General features: G+C 41.1%; 1 protein-coding gene across 1 annotated transcript; it reads right to left on the bottom strand.

The window, feature by feature from the left end:
• Positions 1–7212: 7212 nt before the first annotated feature.
• fosl2 (FOS like 2, AP-1 transcription factor subunit) lies at positions 7213–14853 on the bottom strand. Its single transcript, XM_039603422.1, has 5 exons — positions 14698–14853; positions 14169–14288; positions 11561–11815; positions 11295–11402; positions 7213–9869 (listed from the first exon to the last, which is right to left on the bottom strand). The coding sequence occupies exons 1-5, from the start codon at positions 14707–14709 to the stop codon at positions 9321–9323; spliced, it is 1044 nt and encodes a 347-aa protein (XP_039459356.1). The 5' UTR covers positions 14710–14853; the 3' UTR covers positions 7213–9320.
• Positions 14854–15484: the final 631 nt, after the last annotated feature.

Genomic DNA, 15484 nt, shown 5'->3' with positions numbered 1-15484 from the left:
TCTAACCATTTACATAGTCATAGTCAATTCAGAGTAATGTGCGTACAGGGGAGTGCTGAAGCTATCCCATCTCTCAGTGAGCAAGTGGCTGGGTACACCCTGGCCACAGGAATTTCCAGTTGTAATATTATCATCAGGAAAGTGTTTACTGTGGCCTTAGATCCAGGAAGCCATGGGCTATTCCCCATAGACAGTTGGAATTCTTTCTGTGACCATGAGGCACTCCGGGTGGCCCTTTTGTCAATCAGGCACAAGAATTTCCCTTTATTAGGAGCCGTCTTGAAATCAAAGAGGCCTCCTCATAATGTAAACTTTAAGCCTTAACAAAGTGAAACAGGTGACCAATAAAGCAGAAAAGAAACTATCATAAACAAAAACAACTATAGAAATGTTTAAATCATCCACAAAGTTGTTCATTTTAGGATGGGAAAATGAACTTATACAAAACATATAGACTATAGCTAATTTACAATTTATGACATCCAACAAAAATATGTTGATACAACTTTAAGTTAGGAAACTTAAAGTTTCCTATGGAGACATCATAGCTGGTAAAATAGATAGCCTGGGTGTAAGTATAGATGAATTTTTGTCGTAGCATTAGTTTATGGGGAATGTGTTATACAGGTGTTTTATATTTGACTTGGATATTAGTTTTTTCAGTTTGGCTTTTTCTAGGTTTCGGTTTTAAGAGGGGGAGTGTGACACCCCGAGATAAACCACTCAGGGCTTTATCATCAGTTCTAACTGGTGTTATCCCATTTACGCTTTGTGTTTTGGTGGTTGATGTTTAATAAATAAGAGATGGACAACAAAAATCTACTGTCACTTTCAATTTATTATTTATTATGTAGAAAGTGAGAAACAATTATTATTGCGCAGCATCTACAGTGTGCACAGCAGGTGGATGGATGTCGTGCCCCTCCTGTCAGGTAGCTGTCAGTATCTAAGTATCTTTTTAAATTCTAACCTCAGTAATCTTTCTGCTTTTATTGATTTGTTTCATTCTACTGATGAGCACCTGTTTGGAATACATTTTAGAGCCATGCAGCGCTAACTTTTGATCTTTTGCCAAATACAAATTAGCTATTTGTGTCAAGTGGTATATAATTCTGACTTCTTTTGACTTAAAAGTAATCACATTTCAGTTTGATAGTTTAATCCTTACGCTTCTCACTGACTTGCTCAGGTGTCGTTTTCAAGATTTAATGGCACAAAACAGTCGGCAACATCGTCTAAACAGCAACCAAGCTAAAGGAATGACAACATTTCTAGTGATTGGTTACTTTAAATCACTTAATTCTCATTGAATGTAGTTATATGAAGCATACTGCTCTCTCATGGGTTGCAGTGTAGACTACACCACATATAATAATTTTAAAAAATTAAGTTGGCTACTTCGCAGATTTCACCTGTCATGGGTTATTTTTAGAACGGAACTCCCGCGATAAATGAGGGACCACTGTACATGGAATAGGGACATTTTAAAGGGAATAACATCAAGAGTGTCCTGTTAAAGATTAAAAGAAAAGCTTTAGTGATTTTTGTCATTGATCTTCTGACTCTCTGGGACTCCAGACACCATTTTTCTAAATAATATCCCCTTATTTGGCATAAACAAAAACGTTTTAGTGAAGGTTATCTGTGATCTTCTTTTGGCCTCTGACAGTGGACTCATCTCTATGCATTCGATACTGCTGGCGATGATATTCTTTTTCGTAAGGTTAATTGTGGAATTCCACATGGTTCCGTGCTTTATCCATCCATGAAGCCAGATGACACACACCAATTAAACAGCAGGAATAGTTTAAAAACAACAAGATCTGGATGACCTCTAAGGTATTTATACTGTTTCTATAGGCTTTAAAAATCCTAGAAACTTGTGTCTAACCAGATACATACTCTGGATTGCACTACCTTGGCCTGCAGTAACAGTGTGAGAAATCTCCGAGTCATTTTTGACCAGGATATGTTTCTCAGTGCAAACATTTTAAAGAAATATGCAGGACTTATTTCTTGCATTTGCACAATATCTTAAATTAGAAACATCCTGTCTCACAGTCATGCTGACAAACTAGTTCATGCTTGTATTACTTCTATGCTGGAGCACTGTAATTCATTCATACCGTAATTCATTGATATTGGGATCCTTGAAAACGAAAAAGCAGCAAGAGTACAAAGAGGTACAAGCAAGAGAGAGCATATTTCTCCCGTACTTTTTCATAAAGCTTTCCGATACAGTTAGGGTTGGATCAGGTTACTCTGAACCCTTGCTTAGTTATGCTGCAAAAGGCCTAGGCTGCTGATGGATTCCCATGATGTACTGATAATTTTTGCTTCACTCACCTCTTTTTGCTCAATTTGTGTTTATAAGCCAGTTTGAATTTAATCAATAGTAAGTATTAATCTCTGGCTCTCTTTTGAGCATCCTTTGCCCTATCCTCTTCACCCCCAACAAAGCAGATAGCTGGCTTTACTGGTGGGGCAAGGGTGGTTCTGCCTGGTTCTGCTAGAGTTTGTTCCTATTAGAAGGGAGTTTTTCCTTCCCTCCGTCAAGCGCTTGTTCTTTCTGTGTGGAGAAGTGGATCCAAACCAGTCAAGCAAAAGACCGAATAACTAAAGACAAAAGAACCCCTCACTCTGCAGAATATCAGTTTAGCTTTTCCTTTAAATTGTCACATAGGTTCAAGGTTCAAGGTTCAAGGTTCTTTATTTGTCACATGCATAGTTATACAAGTATAACACACAGTGAAATGTATCCTGACACGATCCTCGACATGTGCAAAAACATGGGGGTAGAGGGATAACATTATAAATATATATATAGTATATACATTGGGTGAATGTGCAGTAGAAGCAGCAGCAGGTGAATTCTGTACATAGCAGCTTATTAATACACATAGATACCTTTGTTTAATGAAGTGACCAATTTATAGCCCACAGAGTCATTTACAATGGTGCCTTACAAGTAAATTATAAATGATACAGTGTGGGCATATGTAGAAATATGTATCTATACACACATAAAATGTATGTATTTATGCATATACATACATGCAGATATATTCAAAATATGGCACATTTCATGAACAAGGCAAGACAGTTATTGCATTAACCTAATGTTCTCAAATGTCATGAGACATCCGACATCTGGAGAAATTAAGGTGACCCCGTGCCTGACTCTTCATGTCTCAGATGGACACTTGCTGCAATCTGGGGCTGACTGTATTTTGTATTGACAGTACAGTGACATAAGAGCAAAATGCTTATATTTTAAAATGGGAATTAAAATACAATCCAGCGATCCTTTTAATGATGTCAGTCACAATATGCTGAGTCATTTCCAATAATATGAATAAATACTGGTGACGTAGTCGGTGAGCGATTTAAATCACCCTTTTGTTTTCATGTGTGAAATATTTAAGTTCGAGGGACTGTTTTGCATCGAGCTCGAAAACCTCTGACAATGCAAATGATTCACAAGAGGAAGTTCATGACAGCTACTGACCAGAAAACAAGAAAGAAGATCTGACAGACAAATGCACATGTTGTACCTGCATGGACCCACAATGTTTTTGATGGGGTTATTTTAGTGGTTGATGTTTATTAAATTCTATTTTATTCAAATATACCTCTTTTTTGGGACTATGTCTTTTCACATAATCCAATTATCAATTCACTGTTTGTAGTCCTGAAATCTTTTTAAAGACACTTATTGCACGATGACCATGGCTAGTAATATCTTAAAATATTCCAATTTAACTAAAGCTTTTAAGAGAGTATGAAGAAAGAAAGACTTCATGTCCAAAACACACTAACATTTGTTGTTGCACCAGCAGTTTTCTTTGTGTACAGGCTGTGATCAGCTGACCTGCTGTTACTGATCTGAGGTTTACTGCACAACTGAATTCAACAATACAATACATTGACCATATACTGCCGATACTGTCTTTTTATGTTACAATTTAAAGTTAGTATAATGGTAGAATTTAGTGAATGAATCTAAGCACCATCAGCTAAAATTCATATCAATGTCTGTTACTCTTAATGTAACTGATGTACTCTGCTGTGGTCCCTTGGGCTAAGGACTGACCACTAGGCATTTTAAATAAGCCCCTCGCCAGGCCTTGGTCCAAGGTGGGGCCACAGTTGATTGAGGTTGCTTACTTGGGTGTGTCTGGCCCCTCACTCAGGACTGAGTTGAGTTCATTTGTGTCACAGCTGTGTGAAGGCAGGCGGGAATGGCGGACCCAAGAGCAGGACTCACAGAGGCAAACGAAAACTCAAAAACACTTGGCTTTATTGCTGGATTGCAGGAAACAAAACAGAAAACTAGCTAAACTGAGAATACAAATAAACTAAACAGACAGGCAAGCTGGCAGACAGAACACACGGTGTAGAATGAGGGACGACGCAACGACGAGCAGGGGAAGATGCAGACGCCAAATACAGGAGGTGAAATGGACCAAGTGGAAACAGCTGGGAGACACAGCTGACACTGATTACACAGACGAGACGTAGAGCACGCAAAACTGAATACACTGAAATAAGACAAAGACCTTCAAAATAAAACAGGGAACGCAACACACATGCAGAGACACCGACTCAGAGACACGGGCTTTACACAGAGACCTGACTGACCTGGAACAAAATCTAACAACTAGCACATCTTAACAAAATACATAACCAGAAAAAACAAGAACATAAGATAATATTAATAAACAGAAAACACTGAGTCATGAGACTCAGGACCATGACGATTCGCTAACAAACAGATGAAATAGGGAAAAATGTCAAAAATACATTTAATTAAACTGATTGCATTTCTTTTTAAATTTTCTATAGATATCACAACAACATCCATACTAATAAAAAGAAGGAAAAAAGAAAAACTATTAAATGAGTACATTTATGATTGTGAAATGTTGTAATTAATCTGATTTTGTTCATACGAAAGGTATAGAAGTAATGCTAGACTTTAAATCTTTTGTTAAAGTTTCCAGTTAAATAAACAGCTACATATATCAGCAAATTCTTTTAATCAGCTGCCAGACTACATTTTAGGAATATATAAAGATGATAGTGTACATTCTACCTCTGTTGTGTGAAGTTAAAACTGACTTTTAGGAACAGACATGGTGATCCCAACTGATACCTGTGTAATCCATACCATATCACCGTAATTCATGCAAATATGAAAAAGTCATGCCAACTGAGGTTTTTCACGTGACATCACATGTGCACAATGCCTGCAAGCGTCCCTTATGCAATCTCATCTCAGTTACATGTTCATGCCGTAGATGTCAATAAAGTTGTGGTACTGCATCAATCTGGCGCTATAGAGGAGCAATCCTAAAAATAACATTTGGTAGAGTCCATGTCTGTACTAGATTTTCACTGGCTCGCGGTTAGAAACCCAGCTACAAAATCTGGAGAATAACCTCAAATCAGCACAGGTCACCTGACCATATCCTGTCCCCAAGAAAAAAAGAACCCAGAATCCCAGCCACAGCAGAACTTGGAGTTGGAGTATCCCAGCTACCACTGGGTGAAGTGGTAGCTGAGGATAGGCCAGGGTACACCCTGGACCGGTCTTTTGTCTGTCTCTATGTGCTAGCACTGCACTCACATTCACACCTATGGACAATTCAGAATTACCAATTAACCTAATCCCACTAGGTATGTCTTTGGACTGTGGGAGGAAGCCAGAGTACCCACCCAAACATGGGGAGAACATGCAAACTCCACACAGAAAGGCCCCGGCCAGGTGGTGGAATCAAACTCAGGACCTTCTTGCTGTGAGACAGTGTTAATCACCACACCACCCACTGGGCGTGCTGCCCACAAGTTTGTCCTTCTGAAGAAAACCATCAAAATGACTGAATGATGATGATGATGATGTCAATATCATCTGTAATATTTTAGGGTCTGCAGATTTTAAACCCAACTTCTTCCACTTCCACGCCAACATTTTGTTGTAATACTTGTATTTGACCACTTGGGGGCTGCAAATACTCATGTTTGGATTTAAAACACTGTTTTTCATAAAAGGCCAAATATTTTAAGAGACGCTCAAATTGTAGTGTGTCTGATATTCAAGTCAAACATATTAAGAGGTGAATTTTAAATCATTATCATGCTATCATTATCCATGATAGCAAAGTCATTTTTTATTATATCCCATTTAGTGACTGTTGGCTTTAAAATATACATATAAGATAACTCTTTATTGTCATTGCACAATGAAATTGGAAAACTGTCCCACGTTGGCACTATGTACAACACAATACAACACAACACAAGAAATAAATAATATTGCAGTTGTGTGCTTTGCGGTAAAGCCTGCAGAATGTCAGTTTATCCTGTGCTTTGACAGATCTTAAGATGATTATGCACACTTTCACATGTTTTAAATTATTAAGTGAACACAGAATCAGCTGATGATTCTCTATATCTCATAGGCAAAATACCTGTCAGTGCATTTTGGAACATTTCTAATGCCATGTGCCCTAACGCACCCTCTAAGTAGGCTGGGCTGTCATTTTGGTGAGTGAAGTTCTGGTATTTTATTGGGCTATTAGCACTAATTAGAAGATGTCTTTTTCTGTGCATTGCACCCATACAGTTGATATATTCCACTTGCTAATAAGCTTGTTCCCTTAAAACTAAGATGATGGCAAACTTGACCCTAATGTAAAGTCCAAAGCTGTCAGGGGTTTCTTTTGTACTGACTGGAAGGTTAGTTTAAGCTGAATGTGCAATCATTTCATTTGATGGGTGCATTTTTCATTTGGATCTCTCAACCTTATGTTCACTCCCTAACGTGCCACTCAGTCACCAGACTTTGAGATCTTATGCACTAGTAGACAATATGTTATTTTAGCACAATGGGCCGCTTTCTCGTGCTATACTCTGATGACGAGATGACACAAGAAGTTGTCTTTTTTATATATGACTCAAATATATTCTTAAAATATATTCTGTGAACAATTTTGAACATAACACCTTCACCAAAAATTTAATACTCATTTATATTTACGATGCTCTTGAGTTCCTTTTGTTGTGTTGCTTTTCACTTGACAGTTCATCTAAGTATAAATGTAAAAAAATGTATTTTGGTTTAGTTAAAACAAAGAATAATTAATGCAGTAATATTAATTGTCTGAAATGCATTTTTTTAAAATCCAAAACAATAAAGGACGAAAACCCAAGTTGAAAATTATTTTTTTATTATCATTCTTTTAAATTAACAAACACTGCTATACATATTGCTGTTTTTTATTAATTTTGAATCATTTTAAACAGTTAAAGCATTTGGAAAAGAAGTAATAGTAAAACAGAGGACAGAGACAGTAGATGACATGTACAGTAGAAGATCTACAGTCAATGGCTTTCCTATGTGTGTCGAGGGGCTCGAGAATATTTCAACATACAGACATGGTGATGTTTTTGGTTATCATTCCACCTTCTTATGCAGGATAACAACCAGCCACAGTAAATCAACCATTACCGAACCTTTTCAAACAAGTAGCAGCAGCTTGTATTGAATTGAAAAGTCTGTTTTCTGCAACCAGCGCAACAAAAGTCTCCCAACCATATCCCTTATTCTTCTCACAGCAAAAAGGTTTGCAATGGCACCTTCCTTTTACCCCTGACGTTATAGTCATTAGGAATGTCTGAAGTAAACGAAAAAAATAAAAGAAAAAAGTCTCAGATATCGCTGTTGTGTCCTTCTCAGTGCATTAAACCCTCAACCCTTTAAGTTACACACATAAAAATAAAGACAAAGAAGTGTCATAGGTGTCCACTCTTTCATGTCAGGCCAGCTGTTGAGAGAGTCTTCGTATCCCTTCCTTATTCTCGTAAAGTGAACCACATCTGGCCCTCGTTTTAAGCCACTACGTTTCTAACCGAGTACCTCGATGTTGTATTCATGCACCCATAAATCACCACATCTGAGTTGAATTTAAACATCATTTCTTTACTAAAAGTGACAGATTTACAAACACAGTATAAACAGGGTTGACATCATTGGCAGCTGGCGACAGTCTAGACCACAGTGGCTTTTTCAAATTTAAGCAAAATCCCTCCTTTTCAGACAAAGACGGACGAATTACAGGATTACACGTGTCATAAAAATCTTTTTTTTTTTTTTTCGGCTTTTCTGAAACCTGACCAGAGTTGGAAAAAGGTAAGCGCTTTGTTTAGAGGATGAACGGCACAAAGAAGCCGAGGAGGGTTTTGTTCAAACTCTTCGACCGAAAAGACGAACCTCTCTTGAAGTGACGGAGTTTAGTAAAGTACCACCTCTGCAACACTTTGGCTAGACCAATCAGCAGCCAGCAGTCCTGCAACGCTCTTCACAACTGGGTTCTACTACACATGAGAGATATCCCTGACATCAATGTAAATCACATACACTTTGTCAAAAACAGGTTGTAAAGTTCAGGTACAGAATCACTGAGGAAAAGCACACCAATACTACTGTAAAGTCAAGCCACTATGGCAAAATAGAAAGTAGAGAGTAGGAACTAGTCGTTGATTGAAAGTTGGCTCGTATCCTTTGCAACACTGAGGAGTGCTCGGGTCACCCTGCGGATGACCGCTTTGCTTTTCTACAGGCAGATTAAAGGAGAAGACAATGTCTTAACAAAACACTGTAAAATTTAATCAGCACAGGCCATAAATACAATTAAAGAGATGGAAAGAACATCAGGAATGTCCACACACTCTTTTCCTGAATCAAGTTCTGAAAGGACAAATCGAAGTGGAAAAAGAGATGAGAGGAAGTCTTTGCTCATTGTCTCTTTCTCCCCTTCCAGTAGAAAGCTGACCTCGTTTAGTGATTTATTTATTGATTCGTCTTGGCAGAGTGCAAGTGTCGGCCACATGGCTTTTTGAACATTTTCAAAAATATATATATATATTAAGAACGCGCTCTCTTGCTGTAATCACATCAACCAACGGCTGCCAAATGCAGGCATGTCTTTCTTCAGAATTGTCTGCCCAGTAAACGTTGACACTCTGGAGTTGAAATGGTGAAGGGATGATGCTTTTCAGAGTCGGTGCACACACTTTGACGGATAAAAAATTTTTTTACACTGAAGCAGAACGAGAAGAAACACGCAGCGTAGCCCTTGTGGGTCTCCCTCTAAAGGGGGGAAACGGCTCACATGGTCAGCTTGGTCTGGACTTTTCAGTGTGCTCTTGCGTCTTTAAAGACACCGGAGGGAGGGTGGGGACGAGGGCGCGCAGTCGATCCTTGTGTTTGCTTTCAGCCACAGTGTTTGTTTCTCAGCCGCGCCGAGACGAGCCCTCGCTCAGAGGGCCAGGAGGGTCGGTGAGTTGAGGGAGTCTGAGGACTGGTCGCCGCTGCTGCTGCTGCGCCGGTGGGCCTTGGAGCAGGACTCAGAAGAGGGCGAGGGGCTTTCGGGCTCCACCATGTTGGGGTAGGTGAATATGAGGTTTGGAGCATTTGGTGTGGCAGCCGGAGTAGATGCTGCCACCACTGGAGTGTTCAGGCTGTCTCCATCTGGGCTGTACATCCCGCCACCGATGCTGCTGCTTCCCAGACAAATGGGCTTGATGATTGAGCGCTGAAGCTTGCCCATATTTTCGTCCCCGTCCTCGGGCTCCTGCTTCACCACCACTTGGTTCATCTGAGCCCGTGTGCCCATGTTGGTGCGCATGGTGAGTGGGAGCGGATTACACTGCTGCTGCTGCCCGGATGGCTGGTGGCGCTCCTCGATGGGCAGCTTGCACACGGGATTGTGGGCAACAAGCATGAACTCCAGCTTGTCTTTCTCCTTCTGCAGGGTCTCGATCTCTTTCTGCAGGTCTGCCTTCTCCTCCTCCAGCTTCTCGGTTTCCTGTTGAATGAAAATATGAAGTAAAGTTTAGAACTAACACTTGAATTTCACCTTAATCGGACAGCGGTAATACAGAGACGATAAATACAGAGGAACTTCATCCCTGTTATCACCACACCACCAAAGAGTGGTAGGCGATTTGTTTAAACTTAATAAAAACATGATGCAACATCTTACTAATGAACATGAGGTGATAAAATGATCTTCAGCACTTATGAAGTATGTGATATGAAGTTTCCAGACTGTACGTGTGGTTCTCTGAGAAGCCAAAAGAGGGCACTGTCTGTTTGCTTCAGTTTTCCCAAGCGCCACAATTTTATTAAACCCAGAAATTTGTCATGAACCATTTGGACTAACAACATGTAATCTCGAAGCCTTCTGCTTGAATTTGAGCGCCACATAATGACTGTGCCTTGTCTGTGTCTCAGAGAAATGAGATCCGCATCAAACAGTGTGTCATTAACGTGAGACACAAAAGACACAAATCCACACCATAAAGGCTTTCATCGGCTGTGAGACATGAGACATAAAGATAAGCTGACATGCTGTCTGAGAACTTTGACTCATGGGCAAAGGTATGAGGAAGTGGTACGCGAAGAGCCAAGACAGGAGGCGCACAGCGAGACTCTTAAAGTGATAGTATCAGTTATTCAGAGAGTTCGAACACTCCAATTTAATGTCACTGAAAAGCAACACTCCTTGGTTTTTATTTTTTTAAAGCAGGTGTATGAATAATGCAGTTTATTTTTTGTTTTTCCTTGAAGCATTGGCTGACTGTATGACTGTGTGTGTGTGTGTGTGTGTGTGTGTGCATGCTGTATACCCCTATTTGGGATTGTGAGACAAGCAATTTGCCCCTTTTACAAAATGTCCTGCATTCATGGAGACAGCTGCCTGCAGCAAATTCCATTCCTGGGTTCTTTTTTTTAAGGCCTGACAAGCTCAACCTCACTGTAATTTGGGTAATTAGTCCATTTAGATGCCGTTACTGTCTGCCAGGCAGCACTGTGAGACAGCCCTACCTCTGTCTACAGCTGGCCGAGACAAAAAGCTTTTCATTGCCTGTCATCTCTTCACTCAGACCTTGCACTCAGAGACGCAGCGAGAGTCAAACCAGTAATGTGAGGTTGTAAATTTAGGTGTGGACTTCAATCACTCATCAAGAATCTGGACTCCTGCCAGGCCTCTAAACAAGTGCACCGTGTTCTCTGTGTATGCAAATATATTTCTGTTTCCTTTTTGTTTTTCTGCAAAATGTTAAAGATGAAAAAGTTTGCAGAAAAAACAAAACAGGAAGCACGGGGCTTTACTGGCTAATGGTTCTCACCACAAGATGCTGCAGCACTTATATTTGTGATATTTTTCTATGAAGACAAAAACAAGAACATTTTGATGGTGATCTCCTGGCGCAGGTCTTCTACTCACCCCTTGCAGCATTTCGGTGAGCTCCCGCCGACGGTTACGGCACTTTGCCGCGGCTAACTTATTCCTCTCACGCCTCACCCTCCTCTTCTCCTCTTCCTCTGGGGTCAGCTAAAGGCGAGAAAAGAAAGAGCACGAAAGGTAGAATGAGGTATTTGACAGACACACACACAATCAATATGAAGCGAAGAGCATAAATAGGAGCTCGGTGTGAGCAGAATAGCAATCAAAGAGATTTTTTTTTGCAGTGGTTAGCTTTGGCTCGTTACCTGTTCATCCCTCTTGCGTCCTCTCCTGGTGTCCCCGATAGACCGGATGACCCCAGGCCGAGCCAGTGGGTTGTGTGCAAGCAGACTGGGACCATTGGTCAGGTGATGGCCATATGGGTGGGAGCGGGAGTATGGGTTCGACATAGAGGTGATGACAGTGGGCTGCACCATCCACTGCAGGTCTTGGCTTGTCGTGATTGCATTGATTGTGGGAATAAAGGCACTGTTGGAGCCGGGCATGTCAACCCTGTACTTCTGGAAAGAGAAGGGAAAAGATGGTGAAAAGGGATGCATGATGAAGGGAAGTCTCCAGAAGAAGATAGGTTTATTTCCTAATGTGCTGCTTCTGGTCTATTCCAGAAGCATCTCTGCTGTGCTTAGAGTACCATCACAGAGATGCACACACCACCACCCACCGTCATCAGATTCACACATTTTTCCACATTTCAAGCTTATAGTAGTGATTCAGTCCACATAGGCGAAACACTGTATGTAACCCCTGGAGTGAAACAGTGACACATGCAGTGATTCATGTGGGAAAGCCCAAGGTGTCCACTGCATCTCATTTTTACTACAATGAGACATAACAGTGCACTAGAGAGCCATTTCACGTCTTCTTAAGTTCACTTCTGATTTGACGGGGCAGATGGGAAATGTAAAATCATATTTTTAATAGAATAAACTTTATTAAATTTATTTCACAGAAGATTGTTTAAAAAAACAAACAAACAAACATACAATTGGGGGAGGGGGTAGTGAAAAAAAAAGAGATGTGAGAACATCTCAAGATATAATGTGTTCCAGAATGGTAGATTTTTGTTCAGACTCTCATACAGACAAACATTTTACATATCGTGCCTATATACATTTGTGCAACAAGGTCTTGTACAAACACATCAACATGAGAAGTGATGTTAGATCATTGTTTCTGGTATCAAAAAGGAGGAATGCCAGCCTGTGTGCGTAAATTACGCACGTCCCCACATCCCCGTTATTCCCGACTTTCCGTCGGATATCCCGGCAGTCTCTTGCAACTTTGTTTATCTGGTGAGTCATTGTGTATTGCATTTGTCGAGCACATGTGAAACGCGGTCAGTTCCAGTAAGGGGGGAAGCAGCCAGCTGTAACAAGCCAGACATATTATCCAGAATTATGCGAGTGGAATTTTTGGGCCAGATTGGCTTCAGAATAAGAGCACTGGAATTTACAATACATATAAACCAGGAAATGAATAACTGCCTACAAAGGACATTCAGTGGAATCATGACATTAGAGCCAAACAAGTCTGATTAAAATGATACTGGTCTTGCAAAAACACGCGGGGGGAGGGGGGTCGTTTTCATATGTCTCCATAAACTAGCGAAGAGTTCATGTTCCAACCCTGTAATGGGAAACAGGCAGCCAGCGTGTGATTACAGGGAACCAGAGCAATGATACACACTGTCCAAAAGTCTTTTACCGTAATGTTGCGTGAGCCTGAGGAGGCTTTTCCACAGAATTGCACGGCAGAGGGTGTGGGGGTAAACAACATGCCTGTTCCCGGATTTATATCCTCGTATTTTTGAGATACCGCGTCTTCACGGCATTACACTGGCACACCTCAACTGTGTCTAAAGTCTCACTCAGACTATGTAAAAGCGTAACCTTATGAGATTTTGGTGTTTTAGATGTATCTCTACAATTACTACCGTGAACACAGCGAGGAAGAACGGGCTTTTGATTGCCCTGCGCTCCCAGTCAGAGCGCGCTTCCAGCTGGAGAAAATGTGGCATGTGCAGCCCGAGACCCGCCTGGTCGAATTAGACTCTGATTCCATGTGGAATAAAAACATGTGGACACTTAAACGGAACTTGGGTCAAATTCTGCAGCAACACATATGGAATATTGAAATCAGACATCTCACAGCCCAACACGAAATGCCTGTTGCATCCACCATGAGCTTCATCTCTAGCTAGTTTATCATTACCGCAGCATGAAAAGTGTAAAAAGCTCAGGTGTGCATTTGCTTTACACGCATTCGTCTCTGTGAGAAAATTGGCAAACCCCCCAGAAATGTTCCTGTTTTACAAACGCACAGTGAATTTGGCAGAAAGAAAGGGGAATTTAACATCTGTAAATCACAGACTCGGATTCATTCCAGTGTGCCAAATTTCCCTGCAACAGTGCACAAACCACCCTGTATGTCTTTTTTTTTTTTTTTTTTAATTGTTGGGATAAGACAATTGTACCATAAATTTACGCAAACTTGCGCATTGTCGCCAGCTGCGGTGCGCACTAATGGAGAAATTTAACATTAGATAAAATAATCAGTGTCTAAATATTTCAAAAGCAAAATTATTGTAATATTATCAGACTGCGCCTATGCACAGATTGACTACTGCCCCTGTTGAGTCACTGATACGAACCGTGTCACTGGGTTCATTCGGATTTGTGTCTCCAGGCGACCCGGAAAATTCCTGTTTAAATTCAGTTAATGGCTGGAAGTAGCAACACGATGGAATAATTTTCTAAAAATTGGACTTTGCACAAGAACGAACTGACACTTTCATGTTATCCAGAATGCATTCATTAATAGATTAATCTGCAGCCAGTCCTTTCCTTCTGTTACCTGGTAGCTTGAGGTAGAGATCGGACTTCCGATCGTGCTGCTGCCGCTTGTGAAGGACTCTGGCTGGGCCGGAGAGGTGCTGCTGCCGCGGGACGAGGTGTCGTAGTTCCCGGAGTAGTCCTGGTACATGATCCAGGAAAGAGGAAGATTTCAGTGCACTGTTTGAGCTCTGAGAGCCTTTTTTTTTTAAATCCCCGATGCAAAAAAGGCACCAACAGGAAAAAAAAATCCTCTGATTCGAGAAGTCGTTAATTTCCAAAGAAGGAGAAAAAAACAAAAGTGCAATTTTGCTCCTGTAAACTAACCTAAAACATTTTACTTATAATACAAATCGTTTTTTTTCTTGTGTATTATCCCTGCTTGTAGAGTCTATTTCTTGTTGTTGTTTTTTTTCCTGGAGCCGCAGGTAAACCTACACTACGCTGCTAAAGATCCTCTCAGGTGCGCAAACTTCAGCTTAAAGTCAGCAGCACACCTTCAGCAGTCAGATCCAGCAGCGACAATCAAACATGTAGTTAGAGTGACTCACACAGGTTAACATTCGCTTTAAAGCCTATTGCCTCTCTACTCTTCTCAATATTTTCCGTCGCCTTGCCAGCTACACTCCTCTGAGCTCTCTCTGCTGCTCACGGAACACTTCGAACTTTTTTTTTTCTTTTCCTTTTTACCACACTTCCTAGAGATGACTCACTTCAATGGCACTATGAAGAACTGCAACGGCTTTTCAACACCAACGAAAGAGCCTACGTCACGCATGGGCGTTGCGACTTCAGCAGGGAGGGGTTGTCTCTCCAAAAGGCAGTGAAAAAGAAAAGATCCGTTATCACCATCCTGCGCCCTGCGGACAGCAGGGAGAAAACCGAAAAGCTGGGATTTGGTAAAAGTGGTCCAGAACATGTGTGGAGGGGTTTATTTTTTGTTACGGACGTCAGTGCTGCCGCGGAGTTCACTATTTGTCTGACTTGCTTGGGTCCATTGACGCATGTTTCCTAAAATGGGCAGTTGCGTCAGCGAGCGCGTGTGGGTTTCCTTGGTAAAGGAAGCGTCAGACACTGGAGGGATTCCCTCCCCTCGCGCGCTGTGGTCCGGACTCGGAGCTCAGAGCTCGCCGGTCCAGGTTCGGCCACCCAGCAGTGATGGAAAACCGACACATTAAAGCTTAGAAACTTAAAGCTAAAGCGACTTGCACGGACACTCGTGCACCCGCACACACCGGGAGCGAGTGCTGCGCAGTAAAATCATTTATTGAAAGTTTTTCAGCTTCAAAATGAAATCCATATCTGTAGCTGTGCACAGCCTGAAAATTCGATAAATCA

Source organism: Oreochromis aureus, linkage group 19 (assembly GCF_013358895.1).
Source record: "Oreochromis aureus strain Israel breed Guangdong linkage group 19, ZZ_aureus, whole genome shotgun sequence".
NCBI classification, from domain to species: domain Eukaryota; kingdom Metazoa; phylum Chordata; class Actinopteri; order Cichliformes; family Cichlidae; genus Oreochromis; species Oreochromis aureus.
The sequence above is the reverse complement of the archived record's forward strand: the minus strand, read 5'-3'. Positions and strand labels throughout refer to the sequence as shown.

What these genes read in the sequence shown, in the direction of transcription:
- fosl2 (XM_039603422.1), bottom strand. An exon ending in GACGCAAGAGGGATGAACAG is followed by an intron (nt 11,403 to 11,560) that starts GTAACGAGCCAA and finishes TCTCGCCTTTAG; the next exon opens with CTGACCCCAGAGGAAGAGGA. An exon ending in TCACCGAAATGCTGCAAGGG is followed by an intron (nt 9,870 to 11,294) that starts GTGAGTAGAAGA and finishes TTCATTCAACAG; the next exon opens with GAAACCGAGAAGCTGGAGGA.